This window comes from Natator depressus, chromosome 18, assembly GCF_965152275.1.
Source record: "Natator depressus isolate rNatDep1 chromosome 18, rNatDep2.hap1, whole genome shotgun sequence".
Classification (NCBI taxonomy): domain Eukaryota; kingdom Metazoa; phylum Chordata; order Testudines; family Cheloniidae; genus Natator; species Natator depressus.
The window spans coordinates 6664228-6679441 of record NC_134251.1 but is presented as its reverse complement, the minus strand read 5'-3'; the positions used below and the strand labels follow the sequence as shown (position 1 = coordinate 6679441).

The window sequence follows — 15214 nt, the reverse complement described above, 5'->3', positions numbered from 1 at the left end:
AGTCCAAACTAGACCCAGTGCAAATCCATTGACTTCAGTGCAGCAACAGCTGCTTCCACCAGGGCTGAATTTGCCCCCACTTAGTGATTTTCCACAAGCTCTTCCCATTCATTTAATTTTTGTTGTTTATAAAACGATGTGTTCCTGGAAACATTTCCATGGACTGATCCTGGAACGCCATCCCGGGGTGAGAGGAGTTGCGTGGGATGAATCAAGTAGTCAGACCCTGGCTACATTAGCCAGGGGTGACAGGTGATTTCATGCACAAGCCCCCTGCCCATCTCCCCAGATGGGGTTGAAACCAGTTTGCTCCTGTCTACACTAATGACCAACTCACTCTCGACCCCAGTTAAGGAGTCTGGGAGAAATGGGGGGGATCTTGTGTTGCACACCTGTTGTTAACCGTGAGTCATTCCCAAACACAGTCTATAGTTAACCTCCAATACTCCTCCTCACCTTGTCCCAGGAGGTGACAGAGCTCACGTTGTGATAGTCTGTGGGCTACTGCAGCTGAAAGATGGAAAACTGGCCTCTCGGGTGAGAATGAGTTTCCGGGTACAGCTGAGTCTAGACCCTTCTCCATGTAGGGTTTTAACCAGTAGAGAGCAGATTCCCTTTGTGAGTTTTAGATAAATCCTAGGCTGAGTAGGTCAGGGGTGCCTTAGGCATTCATGGAGTCCGACCCCTTGCAAAGACCCATCTTTCAGAAGTGTCTGATTCATAGATACTAAGGTCAGAAGGGACCATTATGATCAGCTAGTCCGACCTCCTGCACAACGCAGGCCACAGAATCTCACCCACCCGCTCCTGCGAAAAACCTCTCACCTATGTCTGAGCTATTGAAATCCTCAAATCGTGGTTTAAAGACTTCAAGGAGCAGAGAATCCTCCAGCAAGTGACCCGTGCCCCATGCTACAGAGGAAAGCAAAAAACCTCCAGGGCCTCTTCCAATCTGCCCTGGAGGAAAATTCCTTCCCGACCCCAAATATGGCGATCCGCTAAACCCTGAGCATATGGGCAAGATTCACCTGCCAGGTACTACAGAAAATTCTTTCCTGGGTAACTCAGATCCCACCCCATCTAACATCCCATCACAGGCCATTAGGCCTATTTACTGTGAATATGACTCATCTCTTAGAGTATTGATCAAGGACAGTGGTGATGAGCATGTCTGTCGCACAAGGGAATACTGGTACCAACGCCAGCCCCCACTCTGTGCTAGAAGCAGCTTCTACAAAGTAGGGCATAGCTTCAGTATCCCCAATCCCAAGCGTTAAAAAAATCACGAGTCCAGCCCCCAAAATCATGAGATTTGCTTTAAAATTGTGAGATTTAAGAAAATACATGTTGGGGGTGTTTTTTCCCTTCCCTTCCCTTCTGGTCTGTGAGCCTTTTGGATGCACTTGGCTGGTATTTGCAAGCTTTTCTCCATACTCATGAATGCTAGAAACTTTTTTTTAAATGAAAGTTGAGATTCTCGTACATTCACATGACTCCAGGAGCTGGGAACTTTTAAATCCAGTATCACAAGAGCTGGCAACACTACAGCTGTGTCCTCAGGCTTCTCTAGACCTGAATTTGCTGTTGAGAACAGATAACAGCTGTGAATCGTTAAACGTGCAAAACGTCTCAGCAGTTAAATCCGATGCATAAGTGCTGTCCAAGCAACAAAGGCACAATCTCTGCTCTCAGGAAGAATCTGTCGTGTACAGACAATATGTCTAGACTAGGATAGAGGTGTGTTGGAGAAGGGAAAGGCGGTTTAAACATATGAGCTAAAACCTTTTAGCGAACATGGCTTTAAACCCTAGTGTAGTCAGGGCTCCCCTGCTGTGGAAAAGCTTTCCAACTTATAAGGACAGATAGGCACTGGAAGAGGTTACCTAGGGAGGCTGCAGGTTGCTGGAGGTTTCTAAGATCAGGTTGGACAAACACCTGCCAGGGATGATCTGGGTTTACTTGATCCTGCCTCAGCACAGGGGGCTGAACGTGGTGACCTCATCCAGCCGTACATTTCTATGATTCGATGAACCAGCTCGCACATCTTGTCTTGCCTACACCATGGTTTTAAAATGTGTTAATAATGACCCCTGGTGCATATCTGGGGCTTTCCATCAGTAGCTCTCAAAGTGTTTTACAAAGGAGGCCAGGAGTGTTACCATCACTTCACAGATGGGGAAACAGTGGCACAGAGTGGGGACATGACGTGCTCACCCAGCCGTGGTAGAGTCAGGGATAGAACGCAGCTTCCCTGAGTCCCCCTGTATGCTTGTGGATTGCTCGCAGTGCACAGAGTTGCTGTTCAAACCTTCTGCAAAATCAAAGGTCACTAGAAACATTTCTCTGAATTTCTTCAAATATTCTGATTGCGTCATTATGTTTTGGGCTGGGAGGGACCGCAGTCCCTAGCAGCATTTGCAGCCCTAATGTTGCAGCCTACTGCTATTACATGAGATCCAGCAAGTGAAACCAGCCAGCCTATCTGATCCTTGAGTGGAACTGAAAGAAGCAAAGTGGCGTTAACAGTGAGAAATATGCGCCAAACGTGAAGAGTCGAGTTTGTGAAAGAACGTGCTTTTTAACACGGTGTCACTTTAAGGCTGTGTGTACATGGGAGCTGGAGAGGAACTGGTTTTACCATCCCATGACAACTTTTGAGGGAGTCATATCCCAGGTGAGTCCTCTTCCACGCCGTTGGCTCGGCTGCATCTTTCTCTCTCTGGTTGAGATCAGAAATTCCATCCTGGACCTGTGAAATCTCCGTGAAAGTTTCGTCAGAACAGTACATGCCCTAGGAATCTTTCGACAAAATTGTTTTGACCAGCTCTAGTGTGTGCTTTTTCCGGGAAAGCTTCTTGGGGCATCTCCCCCCTGCCAGCAGGAGCACAAGTGTGGACGGCGCTCGGGCATTTTCACCATCGTGTCCTCTGAACTTGGCAGGTCTATAAAATACCTGTGGTCCCTGAGGCCTGTCTACACTTGGGCTCTCGCTGCCACTGGCAGAGCTGTGCCTACGATCGAGGGTTGGCGGGGCAGAGACTTCCCCAAAATGGCTGATTTTGAGAAGGCTGAAGTTTGACTCAGATGAACAGTGGCAGCTGTGGCGAGCAGCGTAGGGTTGGGGTTCAGAAGGGTGGCAGCCAGGTGAGTATGGTGGCAGATTTCATAGAGCGGCAGGGGCTCAGCTCGGGCTGGGGTTCGGCTAGCCGGTTGCTTTGGGGGTTGGGCTGGCACTCAGGGGCTGGAAGGCGGCCTGGGGGTTGAGCTGGTTTGGCAGGCAGGAGGGGGTGGGCTCGGGGCTCTGGTGGGCGAGGGGGCGGGGCCTCAGGCAGAAGGGGCGGGCCCGGGGGACTAGCTGGGTGTATTTTTTCAGAGGTGCAGATAGGGAAGGGGCAGTGGGTAGTGATCTCCACTGGACGTTCGGCCTGTGTTTGTTTTATACATGAAGTGTGTGTGTCAGGGAGGAGAGACCCTGTGGGAATTTCCAGACTTCCATGTGCGTCCCGAGGGGAAGTGCGTTTTCCAACCCCACCGTGGGGCCTGAAGATGGACAGGGGAAAAAATGGGTGCTGAGCAGTGATTCGGCTCTTACAGCTTCTTGCAAGGGTTGGGGTTTTTACCTGGCCTTGAGTCATGTTAGGCTGTTGCTCTTTCTGGGCCTAAGCCAGCTCTTCTCCTTCCTCCTCTGCCATCTGCTGCTTTGTGGAGGAGTGGAGGAGCTCTTGTTCACTCAATGACTTCCAGACGGAGGGAGACTTGTCTCAGTTTCCTGCTTCATTTGCAAAGCCCTCGACTTGCAGTGCATCGGCTTTCCTAGCTGCATTTGAATGCAATGGCTGAAGAGACTAGCGTGCATGCGTCCCATAAGCACAGCAGGGTTGGGGGTATGTTTCCATCTGGACGTGGGTACCCCATCGGCACTCAGGGGGCCGTGGGTGCGACACGTGCTCTGCACATCCAGAGGAGAGGGCCTTAAATGTCCACTTTGCTCCGCATCCGGCATTGTCGGTAGCTCAGCCCAGATTGGACCCCAGGGTGGTTTTAACTTGGATCCAGCCACGCGTAAATCCGTTGGGCTGTCAGTCAGGTGATTGTCTGTCTGTGCACCTCGGCGGGGACGCCCGTTTCTAATACACTCCCTGAACTTGTGCTTGACAAGACAAATTTACCAAGCTGCCAGCCAGCCAGTTCCAGGCACCAGACCTTGCTGTGGGTGTAGGAAAGGATGAGGGACAAGGATCAGGAGCAGACGGACTCCCTCAGCTTGCAGGCCTGTCCCACACTTGAGATAATTCATTTGCTGATTTTGGGACCTAGCATGGTCCGTGCTCTCTGAGGTCCCTGCAGGAAATTGTGGCCCTCATTTGTGCTGTCTCTGTGTAGCATGACTCACCCTACGATTGGCCTGGAATTAAAGATTAATCTTTAATTAAAGATTGTCATGTGATGAAATCTCCAGGAACACACCCAAAACTGGCAACCTTAATCCTAGTGCTTGAGTACACGGCTGGATGCATCATCCGAGAGGTGGTGGCTCACAGCTGGGTCTAAACGTTCATGCACTTGGCTAATTTGAGGCCTCATAAAGTTCCCACCTGCAGTGAGGAGGAGGATGTTTGAGGCAGGACAATGCCAAGCACGCTCTCCCAGGACCCCTGTGAGTCCCTGCCCGGGGCGGGGGGAGGCAGTCCACAGTCTGTGCATCTGATCAGCGGAGACGGAGAGCACTGGCCCGTGTAGCTCAGTTCAATGCACTGTGCGGCCTTCGGGGTCGCCGCTATGTGAGTTCAGCTCCCGCTAGTTGAAGCTGCTTCGGTAGAGCCATCGTGGGACAAGTAACTGTCCCAGACTCCCGCCCAGCTTGCGCTGTTCCTCCTGGTTGTACGGTGCTGGTGCTGTTCGGGTTGACCTGGAGTCCTCTCCTGAGAACTCCCGCTCTGCAAGCGGCCCTGTCCAAACCCTGACAAGGGGCAATCACAGCGACTGAGCCCCTGCGGGCCTGAGCCGACCTTCCCAGCTGCCAGGAACGGTGGCTAGCCACGCTGCACGGAGACACACGCTGGCGATCCTGGGGCCGAGCGTCAGGTCAGCTCTCTTCATGCAGACGAGCCCTGACGATGAAACTCTCAGGGAAACTGAGGCAGCAAAGGGCCTGTTGCCTCCCTGTGCTGCTTTGACCACTGCCCGCCGACTTCCAGGCACTGAGCCCTTCACCCACCCAAAGGAGCCATTGCTACTGGTCTAGCATTCCCCCGATGGGCTGTCCCGGGGGGGCTGGTGAACCAGTTCAGACACGATCACCCTCGTGTGAACATGGCGGTGGAGTCCAGTTGTTGATTTCCAAGAGCTTTGCTAGGCCAGCGGATTGGGGCTCTTCCAGGGCTGCTGAGAGTGTGGTGTGGGAGGGGGGATTGAACTCACAGACACCTGGATGTTGGCTTGTGCCTAGGATGCTGGCTCCCCTTCTATGTGTCCATCCCACGGGCAGTGGGGGCAGCTTTCTTACGCTGTGTCTGCCCCGCACTCAAGGGACAAGCAGCGGGAGGGGCATGGGGGGCCGTTTTGAAAGGGTCAAATACTTTGATCACTCAGTAAACCACAATGATTTCTCTCTCCTGTGTGTGTGTGTGCATGTTCCCAGCAGCGCTCCTGGCCCAGGGACAGTACGATCTCGAAGGACCCCCTTATCTTGACCAGCTGCAGTATTCCCAGTACGACCCTCAGTTAGGTGAGTGGTCGTGGTGGCTTCATGTATATATCTCCCCCCTCTGCCCGCTCCATCCCTCAACATACACACCTGCTCTTTGTGTGTCTCGGTGAGACAGCTTCATTGCCTAACAGATCTCGCCATCTAGGAGGGTTTTTTCCTGATATTCAGTCTGAACGTCCCCTTTTTGATTTCATTCCAGTTTGTCCCATGCCAACCCTTTCCTCTCTCTCCCTGGTATTTACACCTTTCGGGTCCTTGGCGAGATCTCCTCCCAACCCATGCTCCAATCCCAGTCCACAGATATCGCTCCATTAAACTTCCCCCTAAACCAGTTCCTGGTAATCATAGAATCTCCGGGTTGGAAGGGACCTCAGGAGGTCATCTAGTCCAACCCCCTGCTCAAAGCAGGACCAATTTTTGCCCCAGATCCCTAAATGGCCCCCTCAAGGATTGAACTCACAACCCTGGGTTTAGCAGGCCAATGCTCAAACCACTGAGCTATCCCACCCCCCCAAATGTCTGATGCGCTTCACTGAACTCTTCTGATTTATAGGATTGTAGAACTGGAAGGGACCTCCCTGGGTCATCTCAGTGCAGGGGACTGGACTGGGCAGGATTTGTTGCTATCTCCCTGGTAACAAGGTGCCCAGAGACAAACAGAAGCACCCCCAATTCTACATTCCAGGATGCTGTTGCCTTTAAACTGCATGAAATGTTTCTCACTGTCACATCGCCCAACAAACTCACAACTGATATGCTGCCCACGATCATCCCTAGCTGATAGAGAAGGTTGGGCAATTTAGGGTCCTCCCAAGTAAAATAATCTGCCTTTTCCCATCTGGCAAAGCTAATTTAGTCCATTAACAGAAGTTTGGCTGACTCAGGTTTCTACTTCCCCTGTTCAGAGTGGCTCATGAGATTTCAGGGAAATGATTATTGCAATATAGCAACTAAACTCCGATGGTTCCTGGTATTCTGTTGTGCCAGGCTGCTTCCAAGAAGTGTATTCACTGCCCATGAACCTTGATCAGTCTAAGATTTGTTAAACGTACAGATGTGTTGCGTTCCAGTACGGTAACTGTCACTGAATTAAACCGAACGTGCTTTATAGCCCAATGCTCTTTGCAACACACTGGTGGGGGTGGTACATGGAAAGCCCAGGCAAAGGTAGCAGCTGCTATGCCTTCAGTACCTGCTTTCTCTCAGCCAGGGTCTTTCAGACATTACGGTGAGGGAGTGTTGTCCAGGCCGCTGGGATTATCATTTAATCTGATCTGGAAAAAAAACAATTATTGGGATTTTACATTCCCCCTGGAGAGTCGCTGGAAATGGGCCGAAGAGACCAATGGCCAAGATTTTCAAAAGCGATGAGTAATTTGGGGGGCCCAACTTGAAACATCTTTCAGAAAGTGCTGGACACCTGATCTCTGAAAACTAGGCCCCTGTACGGTGTCTTGATCACTCCATTAGTCGCTTTAGAAAGTTTTGACCTACTGTGTCCTCGCTCAAACCATGTCTTCCCCTACTGCAGTGGGTGAAAGTTTATGCCTTGATTTTTCCCCCAGAGATGCTGATCACTTCTCCCTCCCATTGACTTGGGCGATCAGCAACTCAGAGCAGACTTGTAAACCCTAGAGTGGATTCCCTGTACAATGCAACCACTGGGATTTCCATTGCCCTTGGGGTTAGGAAATCTGTCAGTATCCCAGGCGAGACGCAGCCACCACCGAGATTACTGGGCGAGACAGGTTTTGTGCAGGGAGAACAAGAGCAGTTTGTTTCCTTCTTCCACATGCTATGTTGGGTCTTTGCTGTTCCTAAAATGAGACCTTTCTCTGTGCTTTGTTTTTGTTTTGTTTTTAGACAATCAAGATTACTATGACTATCAAGGTAAGCACTTTCTCTGTTGAGCACTCATCTGCTCTTCTGAGCTGCCCTGTTTGCTCCAGCTGGCCAGCACTGGCTGGAGTGTAACTAACGTGCCGTGGAGGCGGCATAATTGTGCTTTGTTGGGAATATGAATTCTGCCGTTCCCAGCCTGGCTTCTGTTTTGCCTTGATCTTGCAGGGAAGGTCTAGTCCTCTGGGGTTTTATGATGCAATCTGTTGCCCCAGTTACTATGTGGCATTGATATGTCACTGCTGGATTCAGGAAGAAATGGAGGAGGATCCAAACTGCAAAACGAGGCTCCCGGGGAAAACTGGAAAAATGACCAATAAAACAAGGCTCCTGGGGAGGGAGAGTGCTGGGGTCTCTGGCCCCGTTTGGCAGGGGGTGCGTGTGGTGCCTGATTAACCTGAACATGTCCGTTCTCCATGGCAGATGTCACCCAGCGCACTCCCGAAGAGCAGTTCCAGTATCAGTCCCAGCAACAGACCCAGCAGGAGATCATCCCAGCGCCAACCCCCGGTGCGTTGTGGAGCCTTCGCCACTCCTGGCGGAGAGGGGCTGTGGGCAGCCGTGTCTGCTGCCGGAGTAGTCCTATTGTAGTCAGTATGTCCGCTGCCGTACACTAGCCGAGGAGCAGATCCGCTGTTTAAATGTGGAGCAGAGTATAAACAGTGTCCAGTGTGTGTGTAGCTTTCCTGGGCAGTAGCACTTATCCCAGAGAGGGAGGATGGCGCAGTGGTTAGTGCACTGGCCTGGGACTGTGCAGACCTGTGTGCTCTGCCATAGCCTCCCTGTGTGACCCCTGGGCAAGTCACTTGGTTTCTCAGGGCCTCGGTTCCCTATCTGCACAATGGGGAAAATGGCCCGCCCTGTCTGGCAGGGCGTGGTGAGGATCAATACATCTGAGATTGTGAAGCGCTCAGATGCTGGAAAAACGGGGGCCCTGTATGTACCGTAGATAGACAGGAGCATGAGTTATACCAGTTTGCAGCCCACTCCCAGCCTGGTGCTGTGTTCTCAGCTCCACCTATTGTCTTTCCCCTCCAGCTCTTCCCGAGACCGAACCCACAGAACCTGGACCTCTTGGTAAGACCCGCAGCCTGTTGTTCTCCGAACCGTAGGGTGACTCCGGGAGCTGCAGATGCCTGAAGTCAGCTCTGAGTGGGAGGAAGGGCCTGCAGGAGGCAAGGCTGGAAAGTATAAAGGAGGTGGAAAAAGCTGCTCACTCCAGCTCTGAGAGAGGAGCCAGGGCACTGGTTTCCCTCCTCCGCCCCCAAGCATGCAGGCAGGACAACCTGGGGTGGAACGTGCAGGAGACACCACAGCTGGGAGGCGGGGCTGGGGGCTCTCTCCAGCTGGCAGGGGCTGCCTGGTGGATTTCTAGCTTTGATGACGTTTCGCTTACAGGAAACGCTTTAAATTGAGCAGGGAGTTAATGAGGCCACCCTTGTACCTTCTAATCCTTCAAACCACCATTGATCGATTGTGAGCATATCGTCTGAGGTCTGCCAGAAGCGCAAGAAACCTGTATCTCCTCCGACACGGCTGCCCCACATATCAGCCAATCTGCCTTTGATCCGGGGCTGCCTTGAGTCTGAGAGAGAACCTGCCATTAACAAGCAGGATAGTAGATGGGGACAGAGTGTTCTCTCCTTGGACCAGATCGTGCAGCCCTCCCTTCTGGGAGCAGCCCTGCTGAATCCAGCAGCGCTTCTCCCGGCACTGCAGGATCGGGCTCTTCCAGCTGATGCTCTCGGTGACCCTTGGTTTTTTAACTGATGTCGGAGAGTAGCTTAAAGACCCTGCACTGCGCAGCCCCTCCTCTGTGGGGAGAAAATGTCCAAACCTCAGAGAAAGCACAAAGTCCCCCTTGATTTCCCCCCACATGGATAGATTTCCAAGCCATGGTGCCCGGTGGAGCCCTGGAGGCTACGAATGAACCTTGTTACATTTAGCAGCATTTCTCTGGCTCTTTCACTTCAATGCACTTGTTTGACTTTCACTTTATTTGTTCCTCAATCCCACTTCCTCCCTCTCCCCCTCACTCACAGCTTCAGGAGCAGTGGGGGGTGGTCTCCTCCGCCTTCTCCCTAAACTCTGCCTGCGACACCATCTGCCATCACTGCCCTAGAGTTAGACACGAACCAGCTGAAAGCCCCATGGAGTTTCCTTCTCTTGCCCACTGGTTACCGCTCTGCCTTTGGGTTAGGAATCGGATCTGTGCGTGTAGGAGGAACGTTCAGTGGCAGAGCTAATAAGGATGGGGAGCAACAGCCCCCCCAGTGGCCTCCAGGTGTATGAGGGATGCCTTTTGGGGACCCTGCAGTCACCCAGCAGTGGCCACTCCTGTCCCGCAGGGCTGTACCCAGTTCCTCACTCCGAGCATTGCAACACGGTGCCCGGGGTCCCATGGCGCTGTGACCTCACGTGCCACATTGCAGCGCCACTCACTCCAATTTGGCCCAGCCGCCTGTCCATCATGACACCCATATGGCACTGCAATCCCACGCGCCAGTTTGTACCGCCCAGAATGGGGAGCCGGGCACAGGACAGGAGCCCACTCTGCTGGGTGGGTGCGGGGGCAGGCTCACTCTGCGGCCCGCCACCAACGACCCATCACTCGGGTTGTGCCATCTGGCTCCGCAACTGGGAGCATTGCGATGTCGGGGGTGGACACGTTGCTGAGAGCAGTTGAGAGGGTTAGAAGTCGGCTGTCTCCCAGTGACGTGTTGCAGGGCTGCTACACGCGCAGCTGGCTGACCAGCCGTGGTTGCAGGGTGGGGGCGGAGGGACAGCGCAGGCCAGCCGAAGCCATGCTCCAGGCCAGAGCTAGCGATCCTGCCGAGCGTGCACAGAGGCCGGAGTGCTCTGCTCTGCTCCGCTCCAAGCTAAACACAGATCGGCTGCTCGCAGCACAATGGTCCCACTCTGGCACGTGTCGCGAAATCACATTTTTCCTGCTTTCTCTCCCCCCCCCCCGCCCCAAAAAAAGGAAAAATCGAGATCACCTTCCAGATTATACCGGGCCAAACTAAAGGAGGCGGAGAACTCCTGAGCCCTGCCTAGTGAGGCCAGCTTTCCAGGAACTGCTGGATGGCCCCACCGTGGCTGCTGGCACTACCCGAGGGATTAGCTGCCTGGCTCCTGCCAAGTGCTGGTTACCCTCCAGCCGCATGCAATTCAAGGCCCTTGCAAGATGTGGCTTTTAGCTTGTTCAGTCTTTGCAGCAGGGTATTTATCTGTGAAGCCCCCCCACCCACGGTAGCAGCACAAGATCAGCACCTGCCCTTTCACCCATTGAGATACTAGCTGTAGGCATTCCTGCCCCCCTCCGGGGGGGGGCACTTTGCCTCCTGGTCCCTACAGCCGTGCCAGTAGCAGGGTTTGCAAGCTAAGCAAGGCTCCGGCGTTCATGCAGTTGAGGGGCATCCCCCTCTGACAGCTGGGTCAATGCCCCAGCATTCTGCAGGGGGCGCTATTGTGCTTTGGAGGTGTCGTCGAAAGCTGAGGTTCTGGCCACTGTGCTCTTTAAAGATCCGTGGCCCTCGCCACAAGAGGAAAGGCGTTAACTCAGCTGTCCGGCTCCAGTAACTAAAATCTCCTTCCCTGAAGTCCCTCCGCCCCGCCCCCCCCATCCAGTTTTCATTGGAGATAAAGTTCTTCACTTTCTGCCCTAAGCTGTGGGGCTATTTAACCAGTTGTGCTGTTCCACCCTAGAAGTGGCCGCATTTCACTGCTCCTGAAAGCAATTCCCGTGCACGTGGGTACAGTCGTTTGGGATCCTACGGGATGAAAAGTGTAATAGAGAGAGGACATTCCTACTCCATCTCCACTCTGCTTGTGTGGCACTTCATTAACTCAGGGAACCAGGACTAGGCTGAGGCTGAGGAACATCCAAGTCAGTGCCTGGCATGGCACTCCCATTGAGATGGTGACTGGGCCCACTGAAGATCTCCCCCAGCCCTGCGCTGCCCCAGACTGGTCTGAACTCCAGCTGGGCTCATGCTGCAGAACTAGCAGCCAGTGCAGAAGAAACAGGAGAGGCTGCTCTTCAGGGAAGGGTTAAGGGAGATGGGTGGCTCGCTGACCAAGGGATCTGAAATGAAATTGTGGGTCCCTGTTAAACACTCATCCCTACCTCTCAGCTTCCCCCATGAGCCAGGCACCGCCCATGCGGGCCAATGCCAGAGCAACAGCAGCTGCTCTTGAGTTTGCAGCTGTCCGCAGACTGTTCAATGTCGTGCTAGTGCTCGGTCCCCAGTGCCTGTGTTCTCTCGTTGGGCAGATTGCCGGGAGGAGCAGTATCCCTGCACCAGGCTCTACTCCGTCCACAAGCCCTGCAAGCAGTGCCTGAACGAGATCTGCTTCTACAGGTAAGCGGCAGGCAGGGCTGCACCCGCATGGCCTGGCTGGAGGGCCAGGCCCCGTGTTTTCATAGGCCGTCCCAGGAGCATCCCCCAAGATGGCCCAGTTCTGCATTTAATAAAGGAAAACAAACAGTTCCGTCTGGGCTGCTCGGAGTTCGTGGTGTGACGAACTGTGTTTGGGGCTGCCCCTTTGCCCGGAGTGAATCTGAGCTACACACGGGCAGGGGCTTGTGACGCTTGTCCTCACTAGCCAGTGAACCGGAGCTTGTAGCGCGAGTGGCCCCGTTCACTCGCCCTGTGTCCACGCGCACAACCCACTCGTGGTAACACATGGGGGGCGGGGGAGATAGGGCAGACCTTGAGTGAGCCTCCATTGACAGCCACAAGCTAGTATGGACATAGGTAGCAGAGAGCCACTGGTGCTGCAGCACCTTCTCACGGGCCCCCAGAGCCTTTGCCCTGTGGCTTGTGTTAGAGGGGAAGAGTTCTCCCCCATTTTGCTGCTGACTCAGCTGCTGGCAGTGAAAATACAGGTCACTTTGGCACAAGCATGGGCAGAGAGCAAAGAGCCCTTCCCCCACTCTCCACGTCCAGGACTCCCTCCACCCTGGTGTCTCAGGCCGTGTGTTCTGCTCTCCCTTTCAGCCTTCGACGGGTGTACGTTATTAACAAGGAAATCTGTGTCCGTACTGTCTGCGCCCACGAAGAGCTGCTCCGAGGTAAGGAAGTGACGCGCCAGGAGCCCCCGGGGCTGAGCTGCTGCCACAGTGTGAATTGGCCCATAAGACGGGACAGGTCCTGGTCTCTGGAGGACCCCAGGCAGGGACATTTCAGCTGGAGGCTGGCTGAATGGCAGCTCTCCAAAAAGCGGGGAGGGGAGACTTGGCTCACACCCTGTGGGGACCCTAAACTTGTGCAGTGGGTGCGAATCACTCCTTGATCAGTACAGAGGGGCTGGTGAGGCAGATGTGTAAGCTGGCAGAGGATCCAGCCACTAAATCCTCGCTCTGCCTTCCTAGGACAGGCTGGCCCCTCTGCCCCTAAGATGCTAAACTCCTGGACACAGCTGCTCGGGAACTGATTTCTTTTATCCCCCGGGGGAGACAGGGATAAAAACAAATCTTCAGCTGTAGAAACTTTCTGGAGTTCTGGTTTTCAGTTTTGACAAAACCCTGAAACTTCGTGTTCCGTTCCCCTGAGCTCTGCTCTGTTCCTTCATGGTTCCTCGCCTCCCCTCCACAGCTGACCTGTGCCGTGACAAGTTCTCCAAATGCGGCGTGCTGGCAACCAGCGGCCTCTGCCAGACCGTGGCTACCTCCTGCGCCAGAAGCTGCGGCGGCTGCTAAGGCTGGACGGCGGATGCCCCAGCAGACGCACAGGCCACAACTGCTCAAGGCCAGGCCAAGCCGACCCAGAGGAAAGCTCTCTCCCCGAGCTACCTTCCGTCTGCCCCGGTAGAATAACATTGTCATTGTGCTCATGAAGTCAATGGTGCTAAGGAAACATGGTGCATGAAACAGCATAGAAGTCCATTTTGTGCACATAATATAGGGATTTTTATGTTTTTTTATTACTTTTTATGATATTGGAAGAGTCACCGGCAGGGGCTGGGCTGAGCCAGTGCAGTCTGATTGGATGCAGCTGGCGCACGCCAGCCCAGCTGGGCTGCTGGCTCAATTTATACGTAGAGTATCCAAGAGAACAAGTGTAAGGGGTTGTCTGAATTTCTGGTCTGTCCCCCCCCACCCCACCCTTTTGCTGCTTTCTTAGACCGTTGCCCCCGTCTCTCCTTCCTCCTCCTCCTCCTTTCCAGTGGATTTGATGGCTGCTGCTTTATTCCTTGGTTTGGACCAGGGTGCAGTTCGAAGCTCATCCTGGATGCTGGCCCAAGGGTCTATTGTTTGGGGCCCATCTGGCCCCAAAGTTGTGCCGGGCTTGGTCAACTCTGTAGCTGCCACAGCGCTGCTGTAGCTGGGCTCTGCCCGCTGTGTCCCACCCCCACTCTGCCTCACGCCCCGTCTCCTTGTGAACGCGCCAGCTGGCTGAATGGCAGCTTGGCACATGCCCCCATTCGCCTCTGCTCAAGTGTCAGGATAGCACCGATTGTTACCTGACCCACGGCGACTGCCGTGAGGGAAACAGCGGCTCGGCTGAAGATGTCTGAGCTGGGCCGCAGCAGGTACGTTGTGCTGCCCGAGAGGCAGCCCGGGGCGTATTTTGACAGCTGGCAGTTTCATCGTTGGGTGCTGCTGCAGAGATGGGAGAAGCCCATTCTCTCCGTGCAGGGACTTTGGATCCCATGGGGGAGATGACGGGCTAGAGAGGTCAGCTGCCAGAGCAAATAACTTCCGCCCATTGCAGCCAACCGCAACTGTAGGAGCTCGGCCCTTCAGAAACTCAGAGCTCGGATGATGCTGGTGCCTGCTCCCACCTGGTCCTTACTTGAAGAGAAAATGACTCTTTTGAGGTAGACACCGCACAGACGGGTGGATGGAGGCCACTCGTACCATCTCCCTCTGTGCTTTACCAAAGTCAGCCCTTTTCAGGTGCGGACTTTAACTCTTTCCCCGTGCTCTTGCTCCTTCATCTCTCTGCTTCCTCGGGCGGGTGCCAGCTCCCCCGTACCACTCCCAGCCGTGTCCACCTGCAGGGGAGCCTTGTGGTCCACTGTTCACTTAAAAATCATTGGCCGTCTCTGCCTCAATGAGCCAGGAATCTGTCTTTCTTGCAGCTCCAGACCTGATCCAACTGGGGGACCCCTCCCCTCCTTCCCTTCGAGCCAGGTATTTAGGGTTACCGCTCTCAGCATTTCTGTGCGTAAATGATTTAGGAACCTAAATCCCATTGGCAGTCAATGAGATTTAGGCTCCTAAATGGCAATGCTGAGTACAGCAACTGCAAAATAGCTTTTGTAAAAAAGAAGCTGGGCCATTGATGCAGATGTGACCCTGACTGCGGGCAGTGAACTGGCCCAGCCTCACTTGCTCCCAGGGCTTTGAGGGGCCACGCAGCGCTGCATTCTCCTGTACTGTTCTGGTTTTCTTGCTTTCGCTGTAGCGTTGTACGGATAATTCCTTTTTTTTTTTTTTTTTTGTACAAAATGAATGTTTTAAAAAAATAAACAACCTGAAAAGGTCACGGCTGGCGGCACTGAGCTTGCTCACAGCTTGAGCTGGGGGAGGAACGGCTAGGGCTGGTCAGTGACTTGCCACACGCTCTACTATGAAAATAGTTTGCATTACGCCAC

General features: G+C 53.7%; 1 protein-coding gene across 2 annotated transcripts in view; it reads left to right on the top strand.

Annotated features, from left to right (window-relative positions):
* Positions 1–15089, top strand: part of MFAP2 (microfibril associated protein 2) — a 35373-nt gene extending 20284 nt beyond the window's left edge. Inside the window, exons 3-9 of one of the 2 annotated variants that reach the window (XM_074975213.1) lie at positions 5645–5728; positions 7574–7600; positions 8033–8119; positions 8648–8686; positions 11886–11973; positions 12613–12686; positions 13210–15089. In XM_074975213.1, coding sequence (XP_074831314.1) covers positions 5645–5728; positions 7574–7600; positions 8033–8119; positions 8648–8686; positions 11886–11973; positions 12613–12686; positions 13210–13313 — 503 coding nt within the window. In that variant the 3' untranslated portion in view covers positions 13314–15089. Of the gene's footprint in view, positions 1–5641; positions 5729–7573; positions 7601–8032; positions 8120–8647; positions 8687–11885; positions 11974–12612; positions 12687–13209 lie in introns of both variants that reach the window. The other variant, XM_074975212.1, reaches the window with a different exon arrangement.
* Positions 15090–15214: the final 125 nt, after the last annotated feature.